This window comes from Drosophila persimilis, unplaced genomic scaffold (assembly GCF_003286085.1).
Source record: "Drosophila persimilis strain 14011-0111.01,24,50 unplaced genomic scaffold, DperRS2 tig00000700-arrow-arrow-pilon, whole genome shotgun sequence".
Taxonomy (NCBI): Eukaryota; Metazoa; Arthropoda; class Insecta; order Diptera; family Drosophilidae; genus Drosophila; species Drosophila persimilis.
Genome location: NW_020825340.1, coordinates 742,957 through 770,910, shown reverse-complemented (window position 1 = coordinate 770,910; position 27,954 = coordinate 742,957). Strand labels below are relative to the sequence as shown.

The window sequence follows — 27,954 nt, the reverse complement described above, 5'->3', positions numbered from 1 at the left end:
GTGGATGCCAAGTTTCCTGTGCGAGGACGGCACACACATAAATGCCAGAACATGGGGCCAGAACCAACAGTTCCTTGCGCGCTTTCAACTGAAAAGGTTGGCCCAAAAAGGCGCCTCAGAGCCCAGAAAAGTTTGTCGTTGGGAAACACAATCGACGAGAAATCTGACGAGAAATCCAAGCCCAAACACAACGCCAAAGAGCCATAAAAACTTAACAAATCTGCCAGTTTAGCACGAAAAAGGGCGACGCTTAACTTTTAATGCCACGACGGGGTAATTTTTTTTATTGCCACATTGCTGCTGCTGCTGCTGCTGCTTCTGCTGCTGCTGTTGCGGACCGCGGACTGATAACAGTGATAACAAAGTAGCCAAAGAGCAGTTAGCCAAAGTTTCACACTTTTTTTTCGTGTTAGTCCAGGACCCGGACCCGGACCAGAACCCAAACTCAAATCAAAAGGCGTAATCGTAAAACGCGGCCAAGTGTTGAAATTTATGAGTTCACAATCGTAATTGAATTTTATGCGAAAACTTGGCAGGGGATTGTCCTCGTCCTCGTCCTCGTCTCCGTCGCGCAATAAAAGAAAACACGCCACGCAAAAGCAGCAAACTTTGCCGCCAAAAATTGATCCAACGGTGAGTTAAACGAGCAACAAATTTCATTGTTCACATTGTCGTATTTATGGGTGTATTTTCGGTCATAATATACCATCTTTTTTGGTCAATTTGTGTATGATTTTGCAGCTCTTGGGATACATCAAAGTATCCTCCTGGCGCTTTGTGTGTGTGTGTATGTGTGTGGGGGCTCCCTTTGAGTCGTTAACAAACAGCGTTAAAAAGGTCACTGGCCTTGACTTGAATGGGCTGGGGATTATGGGGGATAGGCCTCTGCTCGCGCTGTCTCACAGCCCCACTCCGCTGCCTCGGGGGCTCCTTTCATCTATATAATTATTCAAACAGCGGATGCATTCCCCTGTAACGAGTACCATCCACCTTTTGCCCCCAAAGGTTGACATTTTGTGCGAGGCGCATCAAAATGCACTGCAAACTTTTGCCACGAAACTGCAGTTGCAGTTTTTGGCTCGGTTAAAGTTGCCAGCGGGAGGAATCAACCTATTTTTTGTGCAGGAGCAGTTGTTGAGGGAGACTTCCTGCTAAGCTGTCAACATGTTTGGAGTGAAGTGTTACAGTTTTCTCAAGAGGAAGTTTAAATACTTGGCGAGGGGAGGAAGTGTTAAAAAGAGCAAGGGATTCCCGAGGATCCCAATTAGGGTGTTCAAGTTTGAAGAGAAAGCATTGCCTACTCTTGGGCGGAGACAATTTCGATTGAAAACTCATTCCAAAGTATGGTTTCCCCCACATTTCGTACTGCACCGCAAAACAGATTTTTAATCCGTTTCACTCCATTGTGGGTTTGGGTTTTACTGCTGCTTTTGGTCCCGCGTCTTAAATGGTATTAATAAAACCTCAACTAAAATTAATGAAACTAAACCTTTAAATAAACTTTGACAAACGCTGGCTTACGCGTAAATCTCTTCCATAAAAACACTGCACTTAAATGCAGTCCTAAAATAAGATACACAACCGCAGGGGTTCCAGCCCCATCACCGCTCCTGCTCCTGCTTCCGCCTCAGCCCTCGCTTATCCTTGAAAGCCAACCGTCGCCAAGGAAATGTCAAGCGTGGTTTGCGTTTGCTGCCTGCCCTCGCAGGAGCTGCTGCAGTCGCCGCGGCGTCGCTGTCGCCACTTCCGCAGCGGCGACAGGTGCTGCCTGTCAGCTGCATTCAAACCGCGAATTCCATTCCCCCACCCGCACCCGCTCCCCCAGCCCACAGCTTTCACCCCCTCGTTGGCCGTGTCAAGTTAATCAGCAAGCCAGGGTTTCCGAGCTCTTTTTTTCGTGGTTTTCCAGCTTTTAGTCGTACCCTTGAAGAGGATAGTCTGGTTTATGGAAAGGGAATAATTCCTGATCCCAGAAAGGTATAAATATTCGTCATTGCATCTCAGTTGGAATATAAATGCACGTCTGTGAAGAAAGCCAAACCCTTTCAGACCTTTCCCTGATCACGCAGAATATCACATAGTCATCCTACGATAGAATCGCATTCCAGGATATCAAAGCCCTCGACCCCCAAGGCAGGCCTTCTCTCTCCCCTTTTTTTTTGTTTGTTGGCTTGCGCGGCCAATGGCAAAAAATTTCACGCCCGCCACGAAAACTTTTCATTTTCAACGAGCAGCCCGCATAGAAAACGGGAGCGTTAATAAGGTATAAAAAAAAGGGGGGAAACCGGAACAGCAGCTCGAAAAAACGAGAGAAAGGAGCGTCATAAAACTGAAGCTTGTTTGTTTTAGATTCTGCTGTGTTTTTGTACTCCATTCCACAACACTCCACTCTCTGGTCTCTCCTTCCGCAGTGTTAACACTTTTATTTGGCCAAGTTTGCTGCTGCTGCTGCTGCTTTCGCTCTTGGCAATGACTTTGGGCCTGGCTTCTCGAGTGGCTAAAGACAACACTAGCACAGCAGTCGAGTCGCTTTTAAACGAGTTTCTTGACGGCAGCTCCCAGGAGCTACCGAGTAAGCGGCTTCCCGTCTTTTATTCAACTTCACCCACACACATGAGGGCCTCCTCCTCCGGCTCCTACGGCTCCTACGGCTGGCTGCTTGTGCTATAATTCACACTCCCACAAGCGGCGACAAGCGGTACAGCGAAAGGCTTTTAGGAAAACTGTCTCTAGCTATTTTTTCTCTCTCTGTCCTTGCGCTGGCCCACCTGCTGTTTGGTTGTAGCCACCAGCGTTGTTGCCCCAGCATCGCGTTGACATTTTCATTCATCGTCTTGGCAACCGTAATTAAAATCGTTTTAATTTACTTTTGCCTCGCACACACACGCACGCACACACATATGGGAGGAGGGACTCGCACACTCACTTGAGGCTGGGAGGGGACGAAAGGAAAGTGTAGCATACTTATCAGCGCTCTCTTCAGCGCTGGGTCCTGGTTTATGTTTATCGACTTTTGTTTAGTCGCTGTTGTTGCTGTTGCTGCTGCTGCTGCTGCTGCTGCCGCCGCTGTTATTATTTCAGTCTCTGCCCGGCGGCAGTGGTTCCCCTGCCATCATCTGCCTCTCCCACCGCCTACTCCTTTGCTCATTATGTGGGCGTGCAAATTGCTGCATATTCATTTACCGTTATCTCTTTCTTGTCAAGTAAAACACACATTTTAGTACAACAACAGCTGCTTCCACTGCTGGGGCCTAGCCACGCCTCCTGCCAAATGCTTCGAGGGAGTGGAGAGTGCTTACCATTTTCATCATGCCCCTGCCCACATTTCCGACTCCACTCCACTCCCCTACCCAACCATTCCCTTCCTTTCCACCAAGCGTCACTGTGTTCTTAATAACATAAACTTCTTTTCTCTGAGCGCCCAAGTTGAGTTAATGAAGAATTTCCATGACGATGTCGTTGCCCGCCCAAGAGCGAGAGAGAGACAGAAAGAGTCTTATATCCCTTTTGATATCACTCCCAAGCAGTCAGGGGGACAAGCAGCAGCCACCACCACCGCCACCGCCACCTGCCTTGGCTCATTATATTGCGCTTGTTGCCAGGAGCAACAGCCAAGAACAAATTTTCCAGTCTCTCATCGCTTGAGTTGACTTGAAGCGTATTAATTTTGCTCATAAAATGATTCCCGATAAGATTTGATCTGTGTTTGCCCGCCCCGCCCCGCCTCGACCGAGAGTGGCTCTATAGAAATCTGTCTGCCTTTTGAAGTACCAAAAGACTGTGCACTTGCCAGTGCTGTCTTGAAGAGCAGAGGGGCGTAGAGGGACGTAGAGGCAGGGAGGCTTTGCGTGGGGAGATGGAGTGGAGTCACCTTTGTAATGAAAATTCTGCGAGTCGGGTAAGCCGCTTAAAATTGCCGAGTTATGTCTGCATATGAGTGAAATCTCACCGGCTTAGTGGGGTCCCAACCCGATATCAAAACACTTCATTCAGCCTCCTGCAGCCTGGCAACATTCTGGCCAAAAATTATTGTTAAACGTTGCCCGAAACATCGAAACAGCGCAACTCTTACCACCATCATGGCACAGCCTCCTGGTGCTCACACACACACACACACAGAGGCCACTGCACAGCCACATGCGTGATTCTCCTTTGCAGGCTTGTATTCGTGTGAGATACACCCACACACAGTGAATATTTTGGAACAGGCGCTCAGCAATTGTTAGAGAGAGTACCAACAGCAGCAGTCGCAGCAGTCGCAGCAGTCGAATGGAATACGCACTTCACACACACACGCACACCACACAAATACCAATACCAGCGTACGAGTACACACGGTGCAGAATACAGCACACTTAAACATGCACATAATGCACGGACACCGACACCGACACAGACACAGATACAAACAAACACCACTAAACAGGCACACAAAATCGTCGTGAAAGTTGCGCAGCGCAAAATAGCGAAAAAGCCGAGCAAAGTAAGACACTTTTTTCTTCTTTTTTTTGTTGGTTAAGAGGGAGGTGTGCGGGGAACAGGCACAGGGATAGACGCAGGGCAGGGGGCCCATCAAGTGAGGCTGGTTGAACGACGATGAACGAGGGCAAACACAAACGAGATAAACAAGAAAAGGAAAACGGGTTTCGGGGTTGTTGGAAGCTGCAGATACCCTAACATGTGCAATCTTTCTATGGAAGATATGTATAGGATTTCGATTAAACTTTTTCGACAGGCATTTGCAAGGACCGACCTCTTTATGATACTGGTATGTGATGCTTTCTTGGCTTTATTTGGTCTATGGTCCGTCCAAGGGAACAGGTATATATTTTACTCCACTGCTCTAAACACTCTGATGAAAACCGTCATGACCTCTTTGAAGGGTATAACAAGACACCAGAAGAACCAGAAGAGCGAAGAGCAGAGAGCAGCTGGGCTGCTGCGTCAGACATTGAAACAGTTTTCAGCCTTTTGTACATACTATATGAGTGTATGCGTGTATGCGTGTGTGTGAGTGTGGCTCATAAAATGGTCGCGGCCTGCAGTTGAAACCTTTCTTTCGCCTTTGCGCCCCTTCGCCCTGCCCTTCTGTTGTTAATTTTGCAACTTTTGGCGCGCACGTATAATAAAGTTGATAAAGCCGCCAAGACGAATGACGATGCTTTGAAGATTTTGTATTTGGCAGGACCCTAAAAGTAGGCAATTATATTTTGCATACACTATACATACATACATACATACATATATGCGTTGTGTGTTCTTTGGCGTTTCGGTGGGGGTGTTTCGGGGGAGATACTCTGTGTGATCCATGCAACAATGCCACAGACCTCTCTGCCTCCTCGAAAAATGTAATGAAGGAACTCCCCAACTGTCTGTCGTCTGCCTTTCAGTTAAGGCTGGAAAAAAGCGTGTCAAATAACTGGGCCACCACGACAGAGACAGAGCGAAATGGATAGAAACAGCAGGAGAGAAAGAGGACGACGACGAGCGAGAAGGGGAATGAAAGTGGCAAAGACCACATCTGGCTGCCTAAGCGTTGGCCATAAAACAAACGAGCCCTCGACATGAGTTCGTCATTTGTTAGCGGGAAATTTTAAAGCAGGACGAGGAAAAACGACAGAAGGAGCAATTTATGAAAAGCTTTAGAGCAGGAGACAAATATTTTGGAGTCTTATATGTACACATCCACATCCACATAGACACACACATAAACTATGCACTCGAAATTTCTGGCTGATTGCAACACCAAAACAATGGCATGCCATAAAGGGAGAGGGTTCCCAGGGAGCAGCAGGAGCAGGAGTGGAAGGTGAGGCAGGAGCGTAGGATACACCCGCCCATAGTCTGGGGCCGTAAAATGCAAAATGTAACACAAAGTAAAAGGACTCGGGGACCCAGGGATCGTGTGTCTGTGCCTGCCATTGCAATTTGGAGCAGAGCAGGCGTTGCCTTCACCCCGTTTTTATGATCCTTGTAATTAAAGCATACCTTAAGGATATATCACGAGACAGAGAATAAAATGGCCCAAGATAAACTGAAGCTGAAGCTAAAGTGACTCCAAGGAGCAAAAGTCTGACCCCAAGTCCCAGCTGCAACAAAGAAAATCAAAGGGAAATCTAGTTTGGAAAATTATGCAAAGTACAGGTCATCCCAGGTACGAGTATCTAAGTGTGTGTGCTTGTAGAGGCCACTCTGTGACTGACATTTTAATAACTTTCTCGTGTTTATGGTATGCTGCTCTTCTATGGCCAGCATTTTTGTACGAGTATCTCAGATCTTAAACGTAAATTGCTTTGCATTTCATTGTTGGACTACGAGTACGAGAACAAGTACGAGTACGAGTACGAGCATGAGCACGAGCACGAGTGAGTGCGAATGGGAAATTGAGAAGGCGGAGAGAGGACTCGCGGGGACGGCGGGGCTCCACTGCTCGAGTGCTGCCAAAAAGTCAACGAACAATAAGTCTTAAAGTCATGCCAGGACTACTAACTTGTCCGGACTGCCTCCTGCTGCCCCTCGCCGACTGACTGACTGACTTATGCACTATGCATGCAGTTGAGTTGCCAACTCTTTTCTCTCTCTCTCCCGCTCGCCGGATGCCTTGTGGGGCATGCTGTGTGGAGCAGGCTGGGCGGGCAACACAAAACAAATGTAACTACGAAATTTAACTAACATTTTTCCACTCTGACATGCCATGGGCCCGCCGTTGCACAGCAGGCGCTACGCTTTTTGGGTGCAACAGAGAGCAGGGCGGCTGCAGCAGCAAAGAAAGGCTTCACAGATAACTAGGGGAATAGGTACCCCTGGTACTTCCACTTCTACGGTATTCAGCATTCGTTTGAGGCATCAACTCTTTCTGCCATTCGTTTGGGTTTTCCCTTTTTGATTGCAGTTGCTGTTGCTGTTGTCCTTCACACTTGGCTGCATCTGGGGGCACGAATAACTTCTGTTACACTCGACACTGCAGCACGGCTCTTCCTATTTTCCTTTTTCCCCTCGTTTTTTTATGTATAAACGCTAGCCCCCAGGCGGTGGGAAAGTGCAGCATCAGAGAGGCACAGAGAAACTGCAGCGAAAGAGAAGGAGAGAATGCAGCAACTGAGAGAGAGATGGGGAGAGAATGAGACGGGATTTTTCCCTAATTCGCTTTAATGCAATGACATTAATCTATGAGCCAGAGTTCGGGCCACAGCTCCATCTCTGCCGCTCCTTTTCATTCATAGGAGTCACAGCCCCCGCATTCATTTATTCACTCGGGACTCAGTTTGGCATTCACACGCCTCGTCGCGCTGGCACTTAAGTAATTTCAACTTGCAAACAAATACCCCCCCAGAACTCTCTCTCTCTCTCTCTCTCCAAATCTCTTTCTCTGGTGTGACCCTCTCTCTGGGAGGCATGGGGCAAATGTCAAAGTAGTTGTTAACATTTCCGCTTTTTCGCACGGCTTTTCTCTGTCTCCCCCTACCCCGGCGCGTTCTTTTCTCGCTGGCTTTTTTCACTGCTTTTAGTGCGATGGCGAGGGCAGGGGCAGGGGCAGGGGCGGTGGCGGGGGCGACGAAACAAACGAAAAGTTTGCGCTCAACCAAATTGTAAGCCACAAGGAATGCAGTCAAGTAAAGTTTCCTTCCCTCTTAAATTACTGACTTAATTATAAAACATGAACGCTGGCAGCAGCACGAGCCAGAGCCAGAGCCACAGCCACAGCCACAGCCAGAGTCCCAGCAAGAGCTTGGCCAGAAGCAGCAGCATCCTCCAAGTAGTTGGCATTGCAGTTGCAAGTAATTTACATAAATAACTCGACGAGAGTATTAACATGAAGGTTACAAATCGTTATGGTCCCCCATCCCTAAGACTACGCTCCCTCTCTCTCACTCTCACTCGCACTCTCCGTCTCCTTTGACTCTGTCTGTCGTTGAGCCATAAAATGTTAAATGGCATTTAAACTGTTGACTTTTAGATAAGAACCGGGTCAAATGTGGCTTGACCTGGAAAATATTCATGTGCGAGATGCAGTGCGTGGATGTGGCGGTATATTCAATTGTTACGCTGGAGCCTTCTCCTGCATGTCCTGTCTCCTGCCGCCTGCCTCCTGCATTTCTCTCTCGAGGTGTCTCCCTCTGGGGAGCCTTAGTGTCGCTGCATGTTGACAAGCTTAGCAACCGTCAGCTGCAACTTGCAGCAATTCCTCATCGCACACACACACACACATGTGCCCGCCTTCTGGTGCGGCATGACTGCCGAGATTCTTGAGGTTTGAGGTTCCCAGCTGCCTCATGTGCAACTGACATTTTTCAAACATGTTGTGGGATTTCCCCCACGAGAACGAGCACGATCCCCTTTCCATCGTCCAACATTGACTTTGACTTGTTTCGTGTTAATTTTCCGAAGGGGAAAACTCTACCCACATATCCCTCAGACAGAGAGGAGTACACACTCCTAACCTCAGAGAAAAGAGAGAGGTCGGAGTCGGAGTTGGAGTCCTCCCTACTGATAACTCATCAAGTTCTCATATCCTTTTGGCTTTGCGAGAATGTGGGATATGGGATGGGGGCCAGGATGCCAGTGAAGCGTTTTTAATGTGTTTATAAATATGCTGGCCCCAGACTACAGACAGACCATCCTCCACAACTGTAGTTTATAAAATTCTTGTCCCTTTTGAAGCTCTCCAAATTGACCCCTTGGCCGTTGCTGTTGCTGTTGCTGTTGTCGTTGTCGTTGTCGTTCATGTGTCTTCCGGGCTCCTGTGCCTGTGCGACGAGCATATCCCGGACATCCTGGGAGGCCCTGATGGGGAGGATTCGGTGTGTGTTTGTTGGGGAAGCTTGTCGCCTCTTCGGTTGAGACTTATGGGAGAGAGATTCACAAGAGACAGGGGGCGATAGCGATACATGAGGCAGGGAAAGAAGACAGAAACAGTGACTGGAAGAGACACAAGAGACGGGAGGGAGGCAAAGGCTAAACGGATGCCCCTCTGATGTGGCGGTTTATCAACAATGCCACGCCTCTTGCGGCTTATGGCTAAATGTGAAAATTAATGCAAGCTCTTGGAAGAGGCGAGGCGTTTGCTGATATTGAAATTAGTCGAGATGCCACAGGAGCTGCCAGTGCCGCCTGTCCGTCCAGCAGAGATAAGGCGTGCCCGGGTATGGCATTTAATGAAATCGTTAACCCGTACAAATTTGCATAAACGGGTGTCCCGAGGAAACGGGGAAAGGGGGTAAGGGATCCCAGCATCAACATCAGCATCAGTGTCAGTGTCAGTGGCAAATATTTGAACTATGGGCAGGCATAATTGCTATTTGATTGCCGAAAGTGAAAGGTGAAAGGCTGTGTTCCGGTGGCAAAGCTAAATGAATCTCATGGCGGGGCGAATAAATCACTGAGGGGGTGGCTTACGAAATACGAGTAAGTATACCCTGAATTAATTTGAATGATTAAGTATGTTGCGGTGAATAGAGAATAGTTTTCCCTCCTTCGATATCCTATCAATGTCACCGCATCATCATCATCACGAAAGTTCTGCCATCCAATCAGCCCTCAGCCAAGGGTCTTTCCTCCCCTATTGTGCCAGTGTCTCCCCTCGAACAAAGAGCTTTCCACCCGCCGCTTCTTATATTTTCAATTTGATGCCTAAGCCTGCTTAGGGCTTTTGGGGAAGAGGCAGAAATGAAACCATATTAGTATTTTGGCCTGTCATTTTATTGAAGCAACAAAAATTATAATTTCGTCAATAGAATGCGAGTGCGGGTTCTGTTCCGGGTCCTGGGCCTTGTAAGCCCCGTGGCAACAACAAAAGCTAGGAACCCGGTCCCGAGCCCTGGGAGGACTCGCATTGAATGCGTCTGGATTTCAATTTGTGTTTTTTGGTCAGGATTTGCACTTCGTCAGCACCCTTGCCCTCCCCCTTTCCTTTTGTTGGTTAATAATCAAACGCATTCGTTTGGGGATGATGTAAATGTGCCTGTGGCTTAGAGCCCATCTACACCGCCTGCCCTGCTGGTCTCCGCTTCCTGGCTATTGATACTTTGGGATTGCCCTTCGGTTATTTAACTTTTTCGTAGACATGTGATATCCTCCATGTGGGGGCGTTCGTCCATTAGCGCCCTGCATGGAATCCTTCCGCTGCTCTGCTGTTCTGCTGCTCGGCTGCTTGTTTGCCAGTGTTGAGTAATTGGATTAGATTACTTCTGAATTTTTATATATTTTTTTGGTTTTTTTTTTACCTGCCACCGCCCTCCCGCTGGGGCACTGTCAGGCCTGATTGATTGATGGATGGATCTTTCAGCATTGTCAATATGCTTTTTACGGCCCCTGTCATCCCATCTTCCTTCCTAAGTTTATATTAAATTTCCTTTTAATGGCCCACGCAGAAAAAAAAAAAACAACTTTGCCGCCGGATGTGGGAAAATGTATCAATACATCGAAATGTATACATATGTATATAAAATATATATAGGTGTATTGATACAGCTGCTATTGGCTCCTTTTTTATCGCTTCTTTTCAGCAAAGAGCGAAGGACCGCCGGAGCCGGAGCCGGAGCAGACTATAATAATTTTCTGCATCATATCTGCAGGGCTATTAAATTCACATAAAATTTTCAGCGGCATGTGAGTAGTATTTTTCTCACGCATTCGTGCCGCACTATACCCTCGAGGCTGCCACTGCCCCTGCCACTGCCACTGCCACTGCCACTGCCACTGCCACTGCCACTGCCACTGCCACCTCGCCAAGAGCTGCAACCAATGGAAAAATCATAAAAATTTATGATTGCAATAATCTGGCTTTCCACGAAACTTGTTCGTTGTTTTTCGCTGGCTTGTTTTTTTTTTATGCGGAAGTGCAATTGGGTTTTGCGAGGAAGTGAACGAGATATGGCTCAGAGGAACTGACACGAAAAATTATGAAATAAATATAAAAAGGGTATCGCTGGCACCACTGCGTATACGGAATGGGTATATTTTAATGATACGAGCACTCGTTGTCGGCCTTGACCGCCTGATTGGCAAGCGAAATGCAGATAGCATGGAAATTGCTAAACGAAATGGTTATGACAAAATCGATAAAAGGCTCCTCAAGGCCATGGCCAGGGACAAGAGCAGGAGGAGGAGGAGGAGAGGAAGAATGTGATGGGACCCATTACAACTTTGGGACTGAAACCCAACAAAGACACAACAAGACTTGCTGTGGCTTATCGTGTTCCGTCCGATCTGCGTTGAGTTATCAACGATATGCTTAATTTAGTTACAACAGAAAGCCCATGGAATCCCTCTCATACCCACCCTCCGAAAAGGGTCCCTTGGCAAGTGTAATAATTTGTTGTTATTATCTCCTGGTGGAGGAGACCGGGACCCCAAAAGACAATGCCGTTCGCATTGGCCCAGTTCCAAGGGCGCGCCAGGAGTAGGCTTCCTCTGCATGTGGCATTCATCTACTGCTCTATGCGATTGTGTGTGTTCGTGTGCCACGGAGAGGCAACATAATGAGCGCATTACATGCCATGTGGCACTTGGGCCTATCTGCCATCCGATGTGCTCAGCACTTGGCGGTTTGCCTGCGTCGAACGCATAAATTTCAAGGACATAAGACTGCCTCAGAGACCGAATGGAGGGCAGCGGAGTGGAGTGGGAAATTCGAAAAACATGGCCAAAGAACATGCGAAGCGCGAAAAATAAATTGACAGCCCGAAGGTATGCAACGCTTTTTTGCGCAGTCTATGACCTACATGGGAGCGCAGTGTCTGGTTGGGGGTGCAGGTGCGGGTGCGTGGCAGCAGGTGGAGCGGCAGTTGTCGAAGGCAAGGCCATGCCACGCCACGAATATACATGTGTACCACATTTCCACTAATTATTTATGGCGTTTGTCAGCGAAACCTTTCCTCTCATTTCCCGTAGATATGTATTTTCATTTAAGGCTGTTCGTCCTCCTTTCGAATAGAATTTTATTTTCAATTCGTAAATTCGGTTTATCCACCGGCTTAAAATCATTCAGAAATTTAATTCTACTCGTATTAAATTAATGCTCTGGCATTATGGCAGCTCTCTGTTCGGCATTCCATTTGCTTAATAATGATAATAGTGATAATTTATTAAAAAGAGCGCTTGTCTCTGTCTCTTTCCCATCCAGGACGGGACTGGGTGCGGAGGGGACGACGGAAAACGGACGACGGACGGACGGGGACTGCACTCCGGTAATGTCATTAATTGCGTACGCATGCATTTTTGATGCATTCGGCTGCGAAAATCAATTAAACGTAAAATAAACGACACAAAATGCACACGAATTGAACAACCTGTGCATCGAGGCATTTAAAACAAATATTTTTGTTAAAGGTACTCAAAATGTTGCAACCCCGATATGCGAATTTGTGTTGCCTTGACTTAAAATCGAAGAAGTTCTGCACAAAAATAACCACTTATTGAAAGTCGAAAAATCACTCATCAGTACACGTGTCTTGTCATTGCACCCATTCCAAATGTGGTATGGAATGTGGTATTTTAATAGAAAAACGGACAAATGCTGATAAGAAAGAACCGTATATAAGGCAGTCGCACCTGAACTTAGGCTTAAGTCAGCTTTGAACCGTCAAAATGGTAATCTTTCTGTGTCTTCTGGTGGCACAACTATTTATTGCTGGAGAATCCAACCAGCTGCAGCGTATCGCCAATGGAGAGCTGGCCAAAGAAGGACAATTTCCATACCTTGTTGGACTTATATTCGGACCCAGGGACTTTGCATCTCCTGAAGATCGTTACCTTTTGTGTGGTGGCAGCATTATATCCAATGAATGGATACTTACGGCTGCTCATTGCACTACAGGACGGCCAAAGGAGGTAAAGATATTCTATGGCTCTACCCAGAAGGAAAATGCAAAAGTTGAAACAGTGCAGAGGTCTAACATTCATCGACATCCGAGATACAGAATAATATTTAATAATAATTACCGTCACGATGTGGCCCTGATTCGCACACCCGCGGTTAAGTTCACTGATCGAATTCAAAGAATTCCCCTGCCATCACCCAGAGACGGTAGAAGGTCGATTAGACCGGGTCAGTCAGTCATTTCCGCCGGATGGGGTGCAGAAATTATAGGGGGAGATTCAGTGGATCGTTTGAATTGGGTCGCACTAGAGATCGGCGATATATCTGAGTGCGTAAGCACATACGGAAAGCTGAAAGGCGCATTGTGTGTTCGCACGGACAAGAAAAGGTCCACCTGCAGCGGAGACTCTGGTGGACCGCTGGTGCTAGAAGACGAGCAGAAATTGGTCGGAATCGTCTCATTTGGAACAATAAAAGGATGTGATTTGGGCTACCCCGTCGTATATACGGATGTTATCTCCTACCTGGACTGGATTGAGTCTGTCTCTGGTGTAAAACCTGAGTAAACCTTATATTCCATCCCTAAATAAATATAATGTGCATTCCATTCCCGATTTTCTTGTGGTCTACACACAACCCTCTTCTATGGAAAATGAATCGAAAAAGAAATGGAGAACGCTTATATGAAAATTGCTGCCCTGTGACGTGTGCGCAATTTCCGCTGCCAGAGGGGAAAGGGGCCGTGGGGCCGTGGGGCCGTGCTGCCAGTGCCGGCAGCAACTACTATGCCGGGTCCGGGGTCATTCATCCTGCAAAGTGGCGACACACCAAAGCCATAGCCAGCAACCGAGCGACCGAGGCGGAGGTGGAGGCGGAGACGGAGGCAGAGGCATAGCCAAAGCCCCGGCCCCGAAATGACAAATGGGCCAAAGGGGCAAAGAAACCAGAGAGCAGGCAGAAAGGAGAAGAAAGGACCGGCTCGGGCCTCTGGCCACTGGCAATATGCAAAATTCGTAATTTGCTCTGGCAGACAGGACACCCAATCGCCTCCTGCGACCGCGCCCGCGCCCTCTCCCACTACGACTACGACTGCCCCTTGGGGCAGTTGTCGCATTCACTTTGCCCCTGCAACGTTCGACTATTTTTATGACCAAATGGCGTTTTATTGCCGTCGACTTCTGTCGATTTCTGGTCCATATATCGCATACATATAGTCCCAAGTTTGCCAGCCTCGAATATGGGACAGGACTCTGTCTCCCGTCTGTTCCTTGGGCTCATCACGGGACTAGTGCCAAACAAGTTGACATTCTTCCCTTATTGGTGTTCGTTCGGCATCCCCTATCGATTTTCTGTTGTTTGGGGCTAACCAAATCGCCGCCCTAAGCTGTCCAAGAATCCATTCCTCCACTCTTACTCCACTCCCTCCTCCATTTATCTTTTTGGGGGGTGGCTGTGGCTCCACTGCCTTCGATTCGTTCAGAATAGGGTGTGAGGCTTTGGCAAAACGTTTCAATTGATTTGAACATTTATTGCTTCTGGGTTCACGTCATGGGACACTGCCCAGACATTCAACGAAAGGTAGTCGAATTATTTCGTTGTTGTTGCCGCTCTGCTGCATGGGAAATAGTTTTTTTTTTCGTCTTCCTCCAGCTGCTGCTGCTTTTAAATTCCAGCCAAGGTACAGAAATCAATGGGAATTTCCTTTTCTTTATTGGCATCTTGGCAGGATCTGGTTCAGGTTTACATACCGCGTACTCTGTGAATGTGAGTGAATGCTGGTTTCGGAAGCGTTTCGGAGACTTTAAAGGCCCCTCAGACATTCGTTTGTTTACCTCTACTAGATGTGATTTCTCCTCTGAAAACCGAGAAAAAGTGTGTGGAATCGAGAGTTTAGAACATTTGAAACTTTGCCTTGGAACTGCTGCATATTTAGAGACTGTATCTACCGATAGTCAACATGATCTTGCAGCCAAGATATAAAAAAGAAGTTATTAAATAGTATATTTGTATAGGCCCTTTCAATTACTCGATTGTAATGCTCTTCTAAAAGTTTTTTCGCACCATCCCCACTGTGGGTGGGTATCCAACAGTCGAGAAAATATACAAATTTACACTTTTTCCTCTTCTCTGTGTCTTTGGTCTCTCAATTTTTCCGTTTCTATGTCGGCCAATTGCATAAGAATTTCCAAATCAATTCGCGTTGCTTTGCTTTGCTTTGCATATTTGCTTTTCTTTAGTTCAATTTTTGCCTTTTCCAGCATAAATTAAGCATTCAAACATTCAAATGCTTAAATGTTTAAATTTTTAGTTTTGCGACTTCGTTCTGCAAAAAATACCAGAAATATTTCCCTTTCGAGCTTCTCTGATAGACATGTGCTCTCCTTCGTTTTTGGAGTATGAAAATTTCGAATTTCGCATAACAGAAACATAATCATTGTTCTGTTTATTGCTGGCAACAATTCAGGACTTTAATTGCAGCCGAAAAGCATTGCGAAAACTAATTAAAATTCTTTTTATTTTGCCCTGGCACCGCTTTGCATATTCAAATCATTAAAGAAAAATATGCACAGCAACAAAAGCAGCAATTTTTTGTAATTTGGCTCAACTCAACACCTTTTCCGACGAGGGGATGATGGTTGCTGTTGCCTTCCATGAGAGGCGGCAACGTGTTGGCATTTGGTTCCTTTTTCTTTTTTTTTTTTTTAGCTCTGTGCCCCGCAGCAGAAAACAAAACAAAAAAACAAGAAAAAACAATTTCAAAATTCACATAATGAACTCAAAGCCGCGAAGAGGGTGGGAGACGGTGGGAGAGGGTGGAAGAGGGTGCAAAATACAGCCGAATACAGAACCGACCGTCAGCCATGCTCAAAGCCTGGCCAAAATGGCATGCCAGTTGGCAGTAAGCGAGAAATAATTATTTGCCGTGCTAAGCGAACATTTTTCACCCGAACTGGGGGCCTTGCTCCGCCTGTGGCTGTTTGGCTGGGGCTGTGTTGGCCAGGAAAAGGCGTAACAGCCACAGCAAAACACAAATATGTTAAACAACTGCCTGATACCGCAACAGCGGCAAACAACACACAAAACATAGCAAGTAAAAGTGTTTTGTCCACCGCCCAACTCCCCCACACTTTTGGACCCCGCTCTTACGAGTAATGTTGTCATTTTGGGGCCACTTTTGTGATTTACCTGTGCCTGCGTGCTGTTCCCATTTTGCATGGAAATTTGTTGTCTAATTTATGTGATCCGAACGCTCTTTCACACTCCACAGTACAGCTCTCTCTCTCGCTCTCTCTCTCTCTCTCGCTGTCCCTGTAATTTATGAAATTGCCATCAGTCCGTGCTCTCACGTTCTCCTCCCCTCTACTCGCGTCTCTCGTCGCTCGTCTCGTCTCTGTTTGACATTATGAATGTTTTTCAATTTTATTTATGACGTAAATTGTTAATAAATGCAGCAGGCCTCAGAACGTGACTCTCGACGTCTTATCGTTTACTGTCGAATGATTAATGTCTGGCATAAACGAATTGCATTTTAAATAAATTATTACGTATACGCAGCGCGTGGCAGCAGCCGGAGCAGAGGATGAGTGCTAATGAAGCTGCTGGCTATTTGGAAAAAAAACGAAAGAGATGAGAGAGAAAAAGAATCCCTGCTTAAAGGAGCCGCAGATGAAGAAGGGGTGAAGGGGTGTACAGAGTATGTGTGCTTGGGGAAAACTTAGTCGGCAGGAAAACTCTTTCTTGCTTGCAGCAACAGCAAAAGCGGCAGCGGCAGCGGCAGCGGCGGCGGCAGCGGAGGCTTGATTAAAATTTCATTAACAAAGAGCGTGAAAAACTTGCGGCATACTTTAAGACTATGTGTGTGTGAGAAATCTGCGGTGCCACAAACACACTCACACACACACACACACACACACTCATGCATGTTGGCCATGTTGTCGGCACATAAAACGCTTTGCTTGTTTCGAGGCTGCCCGAGTTTTTTTTTCCCCGGCTTTTTCGCCTGAACGCTTCGTTTGTTTGCCAACTGGCGATGGAGTCTCCGACTCCGATGCTGCTCCAGGCTCCTGCCTCCTGCCTCCTCAAGGATGCCCCCCTCGAAGCAGCCTGTGTTTGTGTGTGTGCGGGAGTACCTCTTAAATTGCTTGTTTATGTTTGCCCGCGTTTCCTGCCAGCCTCCCATCCTGCCTTGCCACATGGGGCAATCACTTGAAAATTCTCATATGATTTTGATTTCTTTTAATTTGAAGAACATCTCCTGCTGTCTCATGGCCCTGGCTCTTGTTTGCTTTTTCTTCTGTGCAAATATTTTCGTTAAGGCTTCTTGATTTTATTCTGGAATTGTTGTTATTTGCTGCTCACTTAAGCAAATTGAGAATTCGCAAATATTTAATGAGTCAGCAGCAGGAAAACATCCTGTTGCAGCAGCAGCTTACACGCACCTCAATAAAACCGGTAATTATGGCCAGAATAAAGTGGAAACTGACTGCGAAATCTTGAGCGTCTGTTCCCCCGGAGCAGGGGTATACCTGACAGCTCCAGCCTCAGCTCCAGCCTCAGCTCCAGCCTCAGCTCCAGCCTCAGCTCCAGCCTCAGCTCCCTCAGCTCCAGCCTCAGCTCCAGCCTCAGCTCCAGCCTCAGCTCCAGCCTCAGCTCCAGCTTCAGCTCCTGGCTGGCTGGCAAACAATCGCCTTAACTGCATGCCATAATTATAATGCCAGCATCAGCGTTAATTCTCTCCTCCTGCCATGATTGTTGCACTGGGAGAATGTTCTGGCAGTTCTCTGGCTGTGCGCTCTACGCGTTATATTTGCTGCATAATTTCTCGCAGTTTGGCATTGGCCCGCTCTGACATTCTCTTAGCCGCGCTAATCCTTTGGCCGGCCCAACCTCACACCCCAAAGGCATGTCAAGCATTTAATTACTGGCCATCAGCACGGCTTAAAAGTGACCCACTCCGCTCAGCCATTTTTCGCTATCCCTTCTCAGCGGGGAATCCGCTTCGTTAAAATAATATTAAGCCAGCGAAAAGGATCAAGTATTCATCAGCGAAGGGGCTTGTCCTTTTTGCTTTTTGCTTTCTGCTTTCTGCCATTTTCATATTCCTTTTTTCTCTGTTTTTTAAGAAATGTTACGCAGAATATTTTCAGATATTTTTTTGACATTTTAATGAAAATATTTTGCGCAGGCACGCAGCATTTTTTGATGGGAGGGGAAGCAAAAAAAGGGGTGCAAAATAATGGCAAAAAGCAAAAGCAAATGCAGGAGGCGGCAAAAGGGATTCTAGATTTGTTTAACCAGGATTCGTTTCTGTCTGTCTGGCTCTGCGTTTGGGCCTCGATTGGTCTTGCAGGACCAGGACTCTGCTCCACCTTCCACTCCCCCTTGGTCCTGCGAATTGTCGAGAGAGTCGTTAAATTGTTTTCATTATCCTTGTAAGCCCCGCCAGCGAACCGTGCCGAAGGACAGGGAACCCGAGGTAATAGCACACTCTCCCTTTCCCCTTTCCCCTTCCCTCTCTCGCTCTCCGTCCCTCTCTTTCTGGCAATTAAAACCGCAATGCAAATGAGCTGTGCTTAATGCGTACAGCCCTGTCTGCTGTGTGCGTGACTTTGTGGGTGTGGGTGTGTGTGTATCGCACAGTGCCCTCAAATAGTTTGCGGTCTGCTGTGGTGGGAGGCAGGGAACAAATTTAATTGCACTGCTGGGAGCCAGAGTTTCGCTTAATTTTTTCGTTGTTCTCGTTTTGAAAAACGCTTAGGCCGCATCCCCATATATCCCCATACATCCCCGTATGCAACAGAAAAAAAGCAAAAAACAGAATTGGATTTGTTGTTTTCCTGTTGCTGGGGGAATTTAGAGGGCTTTCCCCCGTCTAGAAAGGGGTTCTGCATTCAAAAGGGGTATTCTCCAGCCATATGGTTTATCCATTTTGAGGGGATTCTTGTTCTTCCATCCAAAAGCGGGTTCTTCATGGGGTTTCCGCCATTTCAGCTCCATCCAATTGAGCAAACAATCGACACACGATGCATTCTGGACCCCTCTCTTGTCGTCGTTGTCGTGTTTCCGTTTCATTTGTAATTAATTAAATTACTTCCGCTTAAACTGCGCTGCAGACACACAGGAACCAGAGCCACAGCCAGAGCCAGACACAGGAACAGGACCAGAACCAGTACCAGTACCAGTACTAGGTCCCAGCCCGGCGACTTCTCAATTACGCTTCAGTCATCCCACCCAGCCTTGTTTATCCTTCCCAGCCTTAGCTCTATAGCGCCTCTTCCTCCTCCTCCGCCTCCTCCTCCTCATGTTGCCGCTGCTGCTGCTGCTGCTGCTCGACTCGACTCCTTAGACTCTGCGAAGTAATTAAGAAGACATTTCACCCGGGCATCCTTTAATCTGTGCGTTTTATTTGCGGCATGGCATCGTCTTCTTGTTTACTTCATTGCGTCCACCAGCCACCGCTGGGGATGGCCTCTAATCTGGCTTCGTACTGGGATCGGTCACTCTGCGTGGACACGATGCCATCTCTAGTTTTGTCTCCTCCTTCATGGGTGCAATCTTGATGATTTGCTTGGGTTTTGTTTAGTGTCTGTGGCTTGGCGCCTTGTTCCGGCTTCAGCACGGAGCTCCTTTGGCTCCTTCGCCTTCGCCTTCTCCTCCTTCTCGTTCTCCTTCTCCAGCCTGGAGCTGGGCTGGTTCTCTCTTTAATCTGTTGCCAGTGGACTGAACTGGTTGTTGTTTCGTGCCCAGCGTACGCTTGATTAGTCGCCTAATGAGGTGTTGACTATGAACGTCTAATGATTGCTATAGAACAGCAGCCCCCACATCCACATGCACATTCTTACATCCCCTACGCAACACACACACACACACACACACCCACACACTTGAGCATTGCTTTCGGATTGATTTTAATTAAATCGAACTCTTCTCTCTTGCAGAAGCCCCTCTAATCGTCGTTCGTCTGTAAACGTGGCCCACTGAAGGAAGGCTCAATGAAAAGTCTGGTTGCTCCCCCCGGACCAATGTGAGTGCACCAACAGCCCAAAAAAAGAAAAGCAACAAAAGCTATCCACGAATTTGCTTTGAAATTTTCCCTTTCGGTCTATCAAAACAAGTGTGGAAAAAAATATACACATATGTGTACGTATTTTAAAAGCAAAATAGCTCTCGCTTTCCGCCTGAAAGTTTCAATGCAAATTTTCGCTGGAAATTAAATTTTAAAATTGCAAAAAGCAACCGAAAAACATGCTCTAAAAAATCAACAATATTTTTCCACTCTTTATTTACATGAAATTTGACCCAAAACAAAACGAAATTGGCAAAAAAAAATCTACAAAAAACTACTCCAACAATCCCCCGACTTCAATCTTATGCGAAAACGAAAATTGGCAACTAATTGGCGAAAAATGCAACAACAAAAAACAACCTGCTTTCAACTGCGGAAAATTGGGGAAAATTGTTGGGGTTCGAAATCAAAATTCGAATAAAATGGAATATGCAAAAACCAAAACGAATAAAACAATAATCTGGTTATTTTGTATTCCCAATCACAACAACAACAACAACATCATCATTTTCATCATCATGAAAATCCCTGCGAAAATCCTGCTATTTATGCGCTTTATGCTGGTATGACGTCATGGCTGGTAACCCCTGTGCTGCTCATCCCTCTGCCAACTGCCACCCACACTGCCCCCCATCAATACCATCCCCCTGTTTACCCATCCTCCGCTCTCACTGTCTCTCTCTCTCTTTCTATTCCTATTTATGTGCATTTTTGCGGCTTCTCCCCCAAAAAATTGGTCTCGTCTTTTATGCGTTTTCATTTGCGTTTTCGCTTTCAATCGCTGCCTCGTGCATGCCCCCATCCACTGCATGCCTGCCCCCCGACCACCCTCTGCTATCTGCCCATTTTCATTCCTTTTTTGTTTATGCTTCACGCTTTCCATTTTTGTTTTGCTTTCCCTCCCTCCTCGCCTCTCCCACCGCCCACTTCGTTGCCAATTTCCGCTTGAATTAATTCTGTGTTTAAATCTGCGAATCGTCGTTGTCCTTCGTGCTGCGTCGCCTGCAGTTTACGGGATTGAAGCCGCCAAAGAACCCCTGCGGCTGGAGCACAGACTCACAGACTCTCAGCCACCCACAACCCACAACCCCACTCCACTACCATCTCCCACCCACCACCCACCGACCCCACTCTAGTCAAATTTAATAAAGGCCGAAGCCGGAGCTGCAGCCGGAGCCGGAGCTGTCGTCGTTGAAAAGCTTCTCTGGTGGTGAGTGGTGCCAGTGGTGCCGATGTCCTGAATCCTGAATCCTGTGTCCTTTATTTTTGGGGGCGACACGCAGTGCGACAAAAGCCGCCCGCAGCGTTTTTATACGCGCACATAATTCAAAGTGGAAAACACTGCCAAAAGTTAATGCCCAAAAGCGAAGCCGCCGCAATGATAACCAACAATAATTTGGATTATGACCGGACCAGCAGCAGCAGTGGCAGTGGCAGGACCTCCACCATAGGGGGAGCGGTGGCAACAGCAGGAGGAACAGCAGCAACAACCACGATGACAACAGGCAGCAACAACCGGAATGGCAGCACCAGCAGCAGCAACAACTCCTCCCCGACGGCCGACAATTCCAATTCCAATTCCAACTCAAATTCAAATTCAAATTCCAACTCCAATTCAAACTCTTATTTCAATCGGTTCGACAATCGCATTGCCGCCAATTTGGCTGCTGTGCTGACGGGAGCCGGTGCCCGCTTCAGATCCTCCTCCTGCAGCAGCAATCGCCAACAGCAGGCCTCCAGCACCACTCCACGATCCCCGATGCATGTCTCAACCATTAGCAGAGGTAAGCACGGTCATGGCCACGGTCTGGGTCTGGGTGTGGGTCTCGGACTGGCCACGCCCCCATCGCCAGTCACTCTGGGACGTCGTCGGCCACTGCAGCTCTTCACGCACGCCAATCTCAAGTGAGTAGCCCTCGAAACGCGCTTCGTAGTACTCGTAGTAGTTCCCTCGAACCAAAAGCTTTAATCGCCATTCATCAGACAACACACGCACAGATAAATACACTACCCTTTCGTGGCTATAAGTATGCCTGATACACGGTTCCCAACAATCTATAATCCCCAGCTGCAATGACAACGAGAAGGTGGCCCAAACGCCCAGCTCCGATGAGGACAACTCACCCACAGAGCTGAACAATTGCAAGCGTCTGACGGACAAGCCTCCTCTGGTAAGTGGTTGAATATTTAGGGTTTAGGATTTGCTTAGGAGATTTCCTCCGAAAGAAAATGTACGAGTATTACAAATATTTCCCCCATTATCCCATTGAGAAGATCAAACATATTTGATGGCTTTGGCTTTGGCTTTGGCTTTGGATCTGGCATTGGCTTTGACTTTGATAAGGGTGCAATCACTCCGAACCGTTTATTGGTTTTTTGTGCCACTCCTTCAAAGACTTTGGGGCCAAGAATATTTCATATATGTATGTATGTGTATATTCTTTTTTTTTCAGCGCTTTGTTATGAATTATTGGAGGAAAAGTATTCGCTGGTAGGGGAACTTTAGACAACTTTCGGCTACGCGCTAAGCCCTGAGAGAACCCTTGGGTTCTTACAGACCATTTGCTGGATTGCTTGTGGATTTTTCTGGCTGGGGTTTGGGTGTGGGTTCGGGTTCGGGTTCTTTTCTGTGTGTCATAACACGTAGATGTCGAAGAGGAGCTTCCCACATCCCGCAGTCCACATCCCGAAATGTTTATCAAATGTTTCGCCCCGCCTGTTCTTTGTCACGTGATGGGCGGCCACGCCTCGGATAGGGGCAGAAAAGTTTTAGCAATGCAAAACTTTAGCCTTTACCAACGTTGACGATGACTTCGACTTGTGTGGCACGTTGTTTTCATAAATTCAACGCCTTAAATATTCATACACGTATACTATATCTTTGAGCATGGGTATGCGTAGGTAGGTAGAGAGAGAGAGAGAGAGAGAGAGAGAGAGAGAGAGGGAGGCAGAGAGCGAGAGTCTCGGCAGCTGTGCTCAGTCGAGCATAGTCTATGCGATAAGTACGTGAGAGTTTATTCATGCTCGACTCCTGCACTCGACTCTGCTCCTCGTGTGTGTTGTGCCACGCTGCGTATACGTTATGTGTTTGTCTTATTTATGGCAGCAATGCGACTCGACTCGATTGCGCATTATGGTGATTACGTCTGTAAACTAATGGCCGCAACGCAACCTAAATGTCTGCAGACAGAGAATGAGACCAAGAGGCTGTCAGAGCAGAACTGCAGGACCGTAACGTTACTCGAATCAAATGAAATCAAATCAAATCAAGGCCGAGTCAAGCACCAGAAACCAGTGGCAGAAACTGATACAGAGACAGATACAGATACAGATACAGATACAGAGAAACTGAAGCAAGAACACAACACTCTGAGAAATTGAAATCGTATATTGGGGCATCGGCACATCGACATCGACATCGACATCGGGGCAACGTATTGAAAGCGAAAAGCAATCAGTTGCCTCTAATGGCAAACCATAAATATTGTCAATAGGAATGCCATGCAAAATGCTTGCCAAGGACACTGGTGCTGCTGCTGCCGCTGCTTCTAGTGCTCCTTCTACCCTCTATCCCCGTCTTTCTCCGCCTGACATTTCCCATATGTCGAACCAAAAAAACCAAGGAAAAAAAGGGTTGAGTTCAGGCTTTCGCTTTTGGTACGAGTATTTTTCATATTCTTGGCGTGTATCGCCCCTTGTTTTGTCAATAAATCAATTTTGGCTATAAACATTTTTTGCGCCGGCAACAGCAAATAACACGCATACGCCGCACATGGTGGCAGGAGGCAGGCGGCAAGCGGCAGGCGGCAGGCATATCCTTTTGTTTTGCATAGTTTTTTTTTTTCCACTCTTTGGTTTTCATTTTTCGCTCGCTTTTTTTGTTCCTTTTGCTTTTATTTTCTGTGGTTCAACATACTGCCTGGCGTGCCCGCCTTCTGCCTGTCAATAACATCATTCTGTTGCTGTTGCAGGGTGCGGCCCGATAAGCAAATTAATTTTTGCTTCCCCCTTGGGGAGGGAGCTGCCAATGGGCGCTGCTGCTGGGTGGGGGGTGGGGGCTTTATATAGAGGGGCGTGATGCTTCCCTAATTGTGCCCAACAGGCAACTTGCCTTCGTTGTCCTTGTCGTCGTAGCAGTCGTCTCCTGCTGCCACTGCCACTACCACTGCTGCTGCTGCTGCTGCTTGGCTGGCTGATTCAATTTCAGATAAGCAAAATAAAGCAGCAGCCAACTGCTGCACATGCGACCGGAGGGGGTAGGGCAAGGGGCAAGGGGCAAGGGGCAAGGGCAAGGGGCTGAGAGTGGGAGCCAGTCAAGAGTCAAAGACAAATGCGTTGCCACATTATGCAGTTTGCTGTCGGTTGCCGAGTCTGAGTCGCCCGCATATCCTTGCCCCAGCTGCAGGCTCCTGCAGCACTCTTCCTCCGGTCGGAAATGACGCGCTGTCTGTCATGGCTGACTCCACTTCCTCTCCACCCGACTTTCTCCTGGCGGTGATCCATCGATGCTGTTGACTCGACGCCGCTAAATGTTTGTTTAGGAACTGCAACTGCAACTCCGCTACCCCCGCTCCGCTCCGACATTGAGCGACAGCCATCAGTATGCCACATGTGGCATGGCCTGGTTGAGTCCGGGTCTGGGTTCGGGTCGGGTTGGGTCCGGGTCGGTTCTGATCCTGGTTCTCTCGTCACGCCTACACCAATGTATCATGTATCATGTGTGTGTGTGTTTTCCTGCACGGAATATATGTATATTTCCAGCTCAAAAGCCATAAATAATATTTTGTGGGACACGCCCCCCCGACATACACACACCACACACAACGCCCACAAAAACCAGTTGGTGGATTTGATTTAAAACTGGCCCCCGACCCTTTGGCTCCCTCCTCCTTCGCCTCCGCCTCGTCCTCCTACCGACGAGAACCAGAGATGAGAGATCCGTTTGGCTCCTTAGCCTTTTGCCAGGCTCCAGCTCCAGCTCCAGAGTTTATTAAATTTGCATAAATGTTGAGCATTTTGCGGCAAGTGTTGGTTGCTGTTGGTTTTTTTGCTTTGTGTGTGTTTCTCTGGGCGGTGCGGTGCGTGGGAGCACGTGCTGCCTGTTTCGGGGCACAACATCTGCCACTAATGTCCAGCTCGGTGGCAGTTCATTAAGGCAACAGGCCGTACAAGGCAATTAGTGTTTTGGGGTATTTCTTGGGGAGGCTGCATGGGAACCGCCGCCCATGAATCGCCTGAGCCCGAAACCCAAACCCAAACCCGAAATGAGCAAAAGCCGAAAAGCAAATAACGAAAAAGCGAGACGATTCGCTCGCTTCCCTCGAAAGTAAACACCTGGTGGAACGATTCATTTCATCATCAGGCACGGGGGGCGCAAATCCAAAAGAAATGAACTCCCACTCTCCGGGAATCCCCCACGAATGTACACACACACACAAACAAGGCCGCAAATCAGTGTGCAATGCGCCGTGAAATATGCAAACAATGGAGGGCTTTCGTCCGTAAGCAGCGCCCGAAAGTATGCAGCGCACTTTTTTCCTAAATTATGCAGCAATGGCCAAACAATTGCTGTCAGACTCTCTCGCAGTCGGTACAGCAGAGCAGGTACTACGCCTGCGACTACGACTACTACTACTTCTACTTCTACTACTACTACGAGGAAGAAAGGAGGATAAAGCCGCCGCCACAGCCACCATCTCATTGTCAATGTCGCCTTAAATTATGCCACACAGAACGACCAAGAGAGAGGGTAGCAGAGGGGAGGTGGAGCGCCTAGACTGTAGTCTAGTTTCGGGGCAGACACAAGAGCATTGTAGCAGAAGAGCCAGGCAGACTTTTTTCAAAGCCACTGACCCCGAAAACGGAGGCAAAGGAGGCACGAGAGGAACACGGATCTCAACATGCGGCGCACAAGTGCATCTGAATTATCGCCGGTCGGCCCTTTGCTGGAGGTTCCAGCCGGAATAAATACCCTTTAACCGGGAAGGGGTATATTAGCGGGTGCCACAGTTGGGGGAAAGCACAAAGGAAAAGGAGTTTCTTCTCTACAGATCATCCCCTAGTCGATTACTTTCTGCCCCACAAAAGGCCAACCAGCATTCAACACTTGCTCCACATAGTTTTCTATTCTGTTCTTCTTCTTGTCGTCTTCTTTTTTTGGCTCATGCTACTGCTGATTTCTGGTCCTGGGCTCTGTGTCCTGCGGCACAATTCCGCCTAGCGTGCCACAGCGGCCGCATCGCCAACGCCTCGCCATTTGCTATGCAACATTTTAGACGGTTGCAATGTGAGCCACACACAATGGGTGGAAAAGAGACAGAGACAGAGAGCGAGCGCGACTCTCGAGTCTGCCACGAATTTATGCGCCTTTCTCCTAGCCTTTCCTTTCCTAGCGCACTTTGCACTCTTTCTTCGTTTCCTGCCACCCCCACTCCTCCCCAGTCCCCACGTCCCACTCCCACACTCTGCCACTTTTTCTTCTTGCCTTTGCTACCATCCTCCAGCCGTAATGCCTAGTCCAAGCATCCGTTTCCTGTTTAAGTGCCACCAGCCGAAAGCCGAAAAAAACGAGAGAAAAAGTTTCCTTTTTCGGTGGCGCATTTTGCCAGCATTTTGTCTCGTTGCGGTTCTTGGTAATAAATTCTTTGCTTCTTTTTTTCGCCCGTCCGCCCACGTCTGTGGCTGCGGGGCACGCCCACGCCCATGCTCTGGCCGCCCTTGACTGCATCCTCTGGCCTGATCCTTGTCGGCTTACAAGGTGTTTAAATTGTAGTTAATTTTGTTGCCACTTGAACGCCTTTGCCTTTGCCGTTGCCGTTGCCTTTGCCTTCGCCTTTGCCATCTATGTACATCTACATCTCCATCGTCTTTGATCCTTCTTTTCGGGGGGAGGATTGCTTGAAGCTTAAAGCTTAAAGTCGATTTCGATTTCTGTTCACAGGTCAAACGCTTAACTATGGGTCTGCTGCGCCACAACGAGGAGTCCCGCCCACTGGTGGGCAACATGACGCCCTTGAGGGCTCCGCTGGACAGCCAGCCGGTCTACTCGAATGGCTACATCAACGAGGACTCCTACATCGACAGCAAGTTCGGTGACTCGTGCCGTCAGTCCCTCACAGCCATTCCGATGCTGGACAACGTCAATCTGAACGACAACAACGAGTTCAACCTGAAGAAGCGCTATCTGCGAGAGACGAGCAGCGGTAGGAATGGGATATATGAATATCGATAGTGGGGTCCCCAATTCATTGATTTCCCTCTGCAGCCAACTCCAGTCCGAAGATCTTTGCCAATCGCCTGCGAATGAACCAGGGGGGAGCCAGTGGCCAGCGGAGCAGCAGCCTGGCCAACACCCACAGCAATGTGGGTGCCGAGGAGGAGGAGGAGGCTGACCTCAAGGACGCCTGCTGGTATCAGGCGGGCATTTCCCGGGACATTGCCGTGGAGGTGCTGCAGAGCAAGAGTCCGGGCGCGTTTCTGGTGCGCAAGAGCAGCTCAAAGCCGGGATGCTATGCCCTGACGCTACGGGTGCCCTCGCCCCCAGGACCGAAGATAGCCAACTATATCATTCTAAGATCACCCAGGGGCTACAAAATCAAGGTAAGAATACCTCTCTCCTCACTCCTCTCTCCCTCAGAGAGTTCACTCATAGAAACAATCACCCTTCAGGGCTTTCGCAAGGAATTCTCCAGCCTCAAGGCTTTGATCACCCATCATTCGGTGATGCCCGAGCTGCTGCCCGTGCCCCTGGCCATGCCACGGCCCACAAATATCTCCTCATCGCGACGGAATCTCGACGACTTTGATACCTACGATTCGCTGCAAATGCTGCTCAAGTATCTGCGCGCCAAAAACGCCGAGTCGGAGCAGCAGCAGCAGTAGCTAATGGCGGATATCGATCATCTGGTAGCACAAAATTACATTTAAGTTCGATAGTTCGAAAGTTCGAAGGGGCGAAAGCAAAACAATTTTGCTGGGCATCGATACCACGAAAATGTGATACTCTCTATGGAAAAGAAAACCACACACACACACAGAAACTGCAAATGAAACGCCTAGCTGATAAATG

The 27,954-nt window shown here is 48.0% G+C and overlaps 2 protein-coding genes across 6 annotated transcripts; both read left to right on the top strand.

The window, feature by feature from the left end:
• The first annotated feature begins 98 nt into the window (after positions 1-98).
• On the top strand, positions 99-27,954 carry LOC6601480 (homeobox protein 2). Of its 5 annotated transcripts, none has more exons than XM_026991959.1 (8): positions 99-273; positions 419-633; positions 19,759-19,844; positions 20,895-21,791; positions 21,955-22,057; positions 26,827-27,088; positions 27,151-27,485; positions 27,555-27,954. In XM_026991959.1, exons 4-8 carry the CDS (start codon positions 21,241-21,243, stop codon positions 27,765-27,767), a joined length of 1,464 nt encoding a protein of 487 aa, XP_026847760.1. In that variant the 5' UTR covers positions 99-273; positions 419-633; positions 19,759-19,844; positions 20,895-21,240; the 3' UTR covers positions 27,768-27,954. The 5 variants fall into 5 exon arrangements, with proteins under 5 accessions (XP_026847760.1, XP_026847759.1, XP_002026418.1 ...); XM_026991958.1 differs by having other exon boundaries at positions 414-633; XM_002026382.2 differs by lacking the exon at positions 99-273 and having other exon boundaries at positions 287-633; positions 20,895-21,096; positions 21,170-21,791.
• Positions 12,584-16,584, top strand: LOC6601479 (serine protease 3; the record flags this gene model as incomplete). Its single annotated transcript, XM_002026381.2, has 2 exons — positions 12,584-13,382; positions 16,569-16,584. Coding segments are annotated over exons 1-2 (810 nt in total), but the record flags the coding sequence as incomplete, so codon positions are not given.

Bases quoted from the DNA above. Each gene is read 5' to 3' on its own strand.
- LOC6601480 (XM_026991959.1), top strand. From the start codon at position 21,241: ATGCCCAAAAGCGAAGCCGCCGCAATGATAACCAACAATAATTTGGAT. The intron at 21,792-21,954 runs GTGAGTAGCCCT...TATAATCCCCAG, and splicing joins TTCACGCACGCCAATCTCAA to CTGCAATGACAACGAGAAGG. The intron at 22,058-26,826 runs GTAAGTGGTTGA...TTCTGTTCACAG, and splicing joins TGACGGACAAGCCTCCTCTG to GTCAAACGCTTAACTATGGG.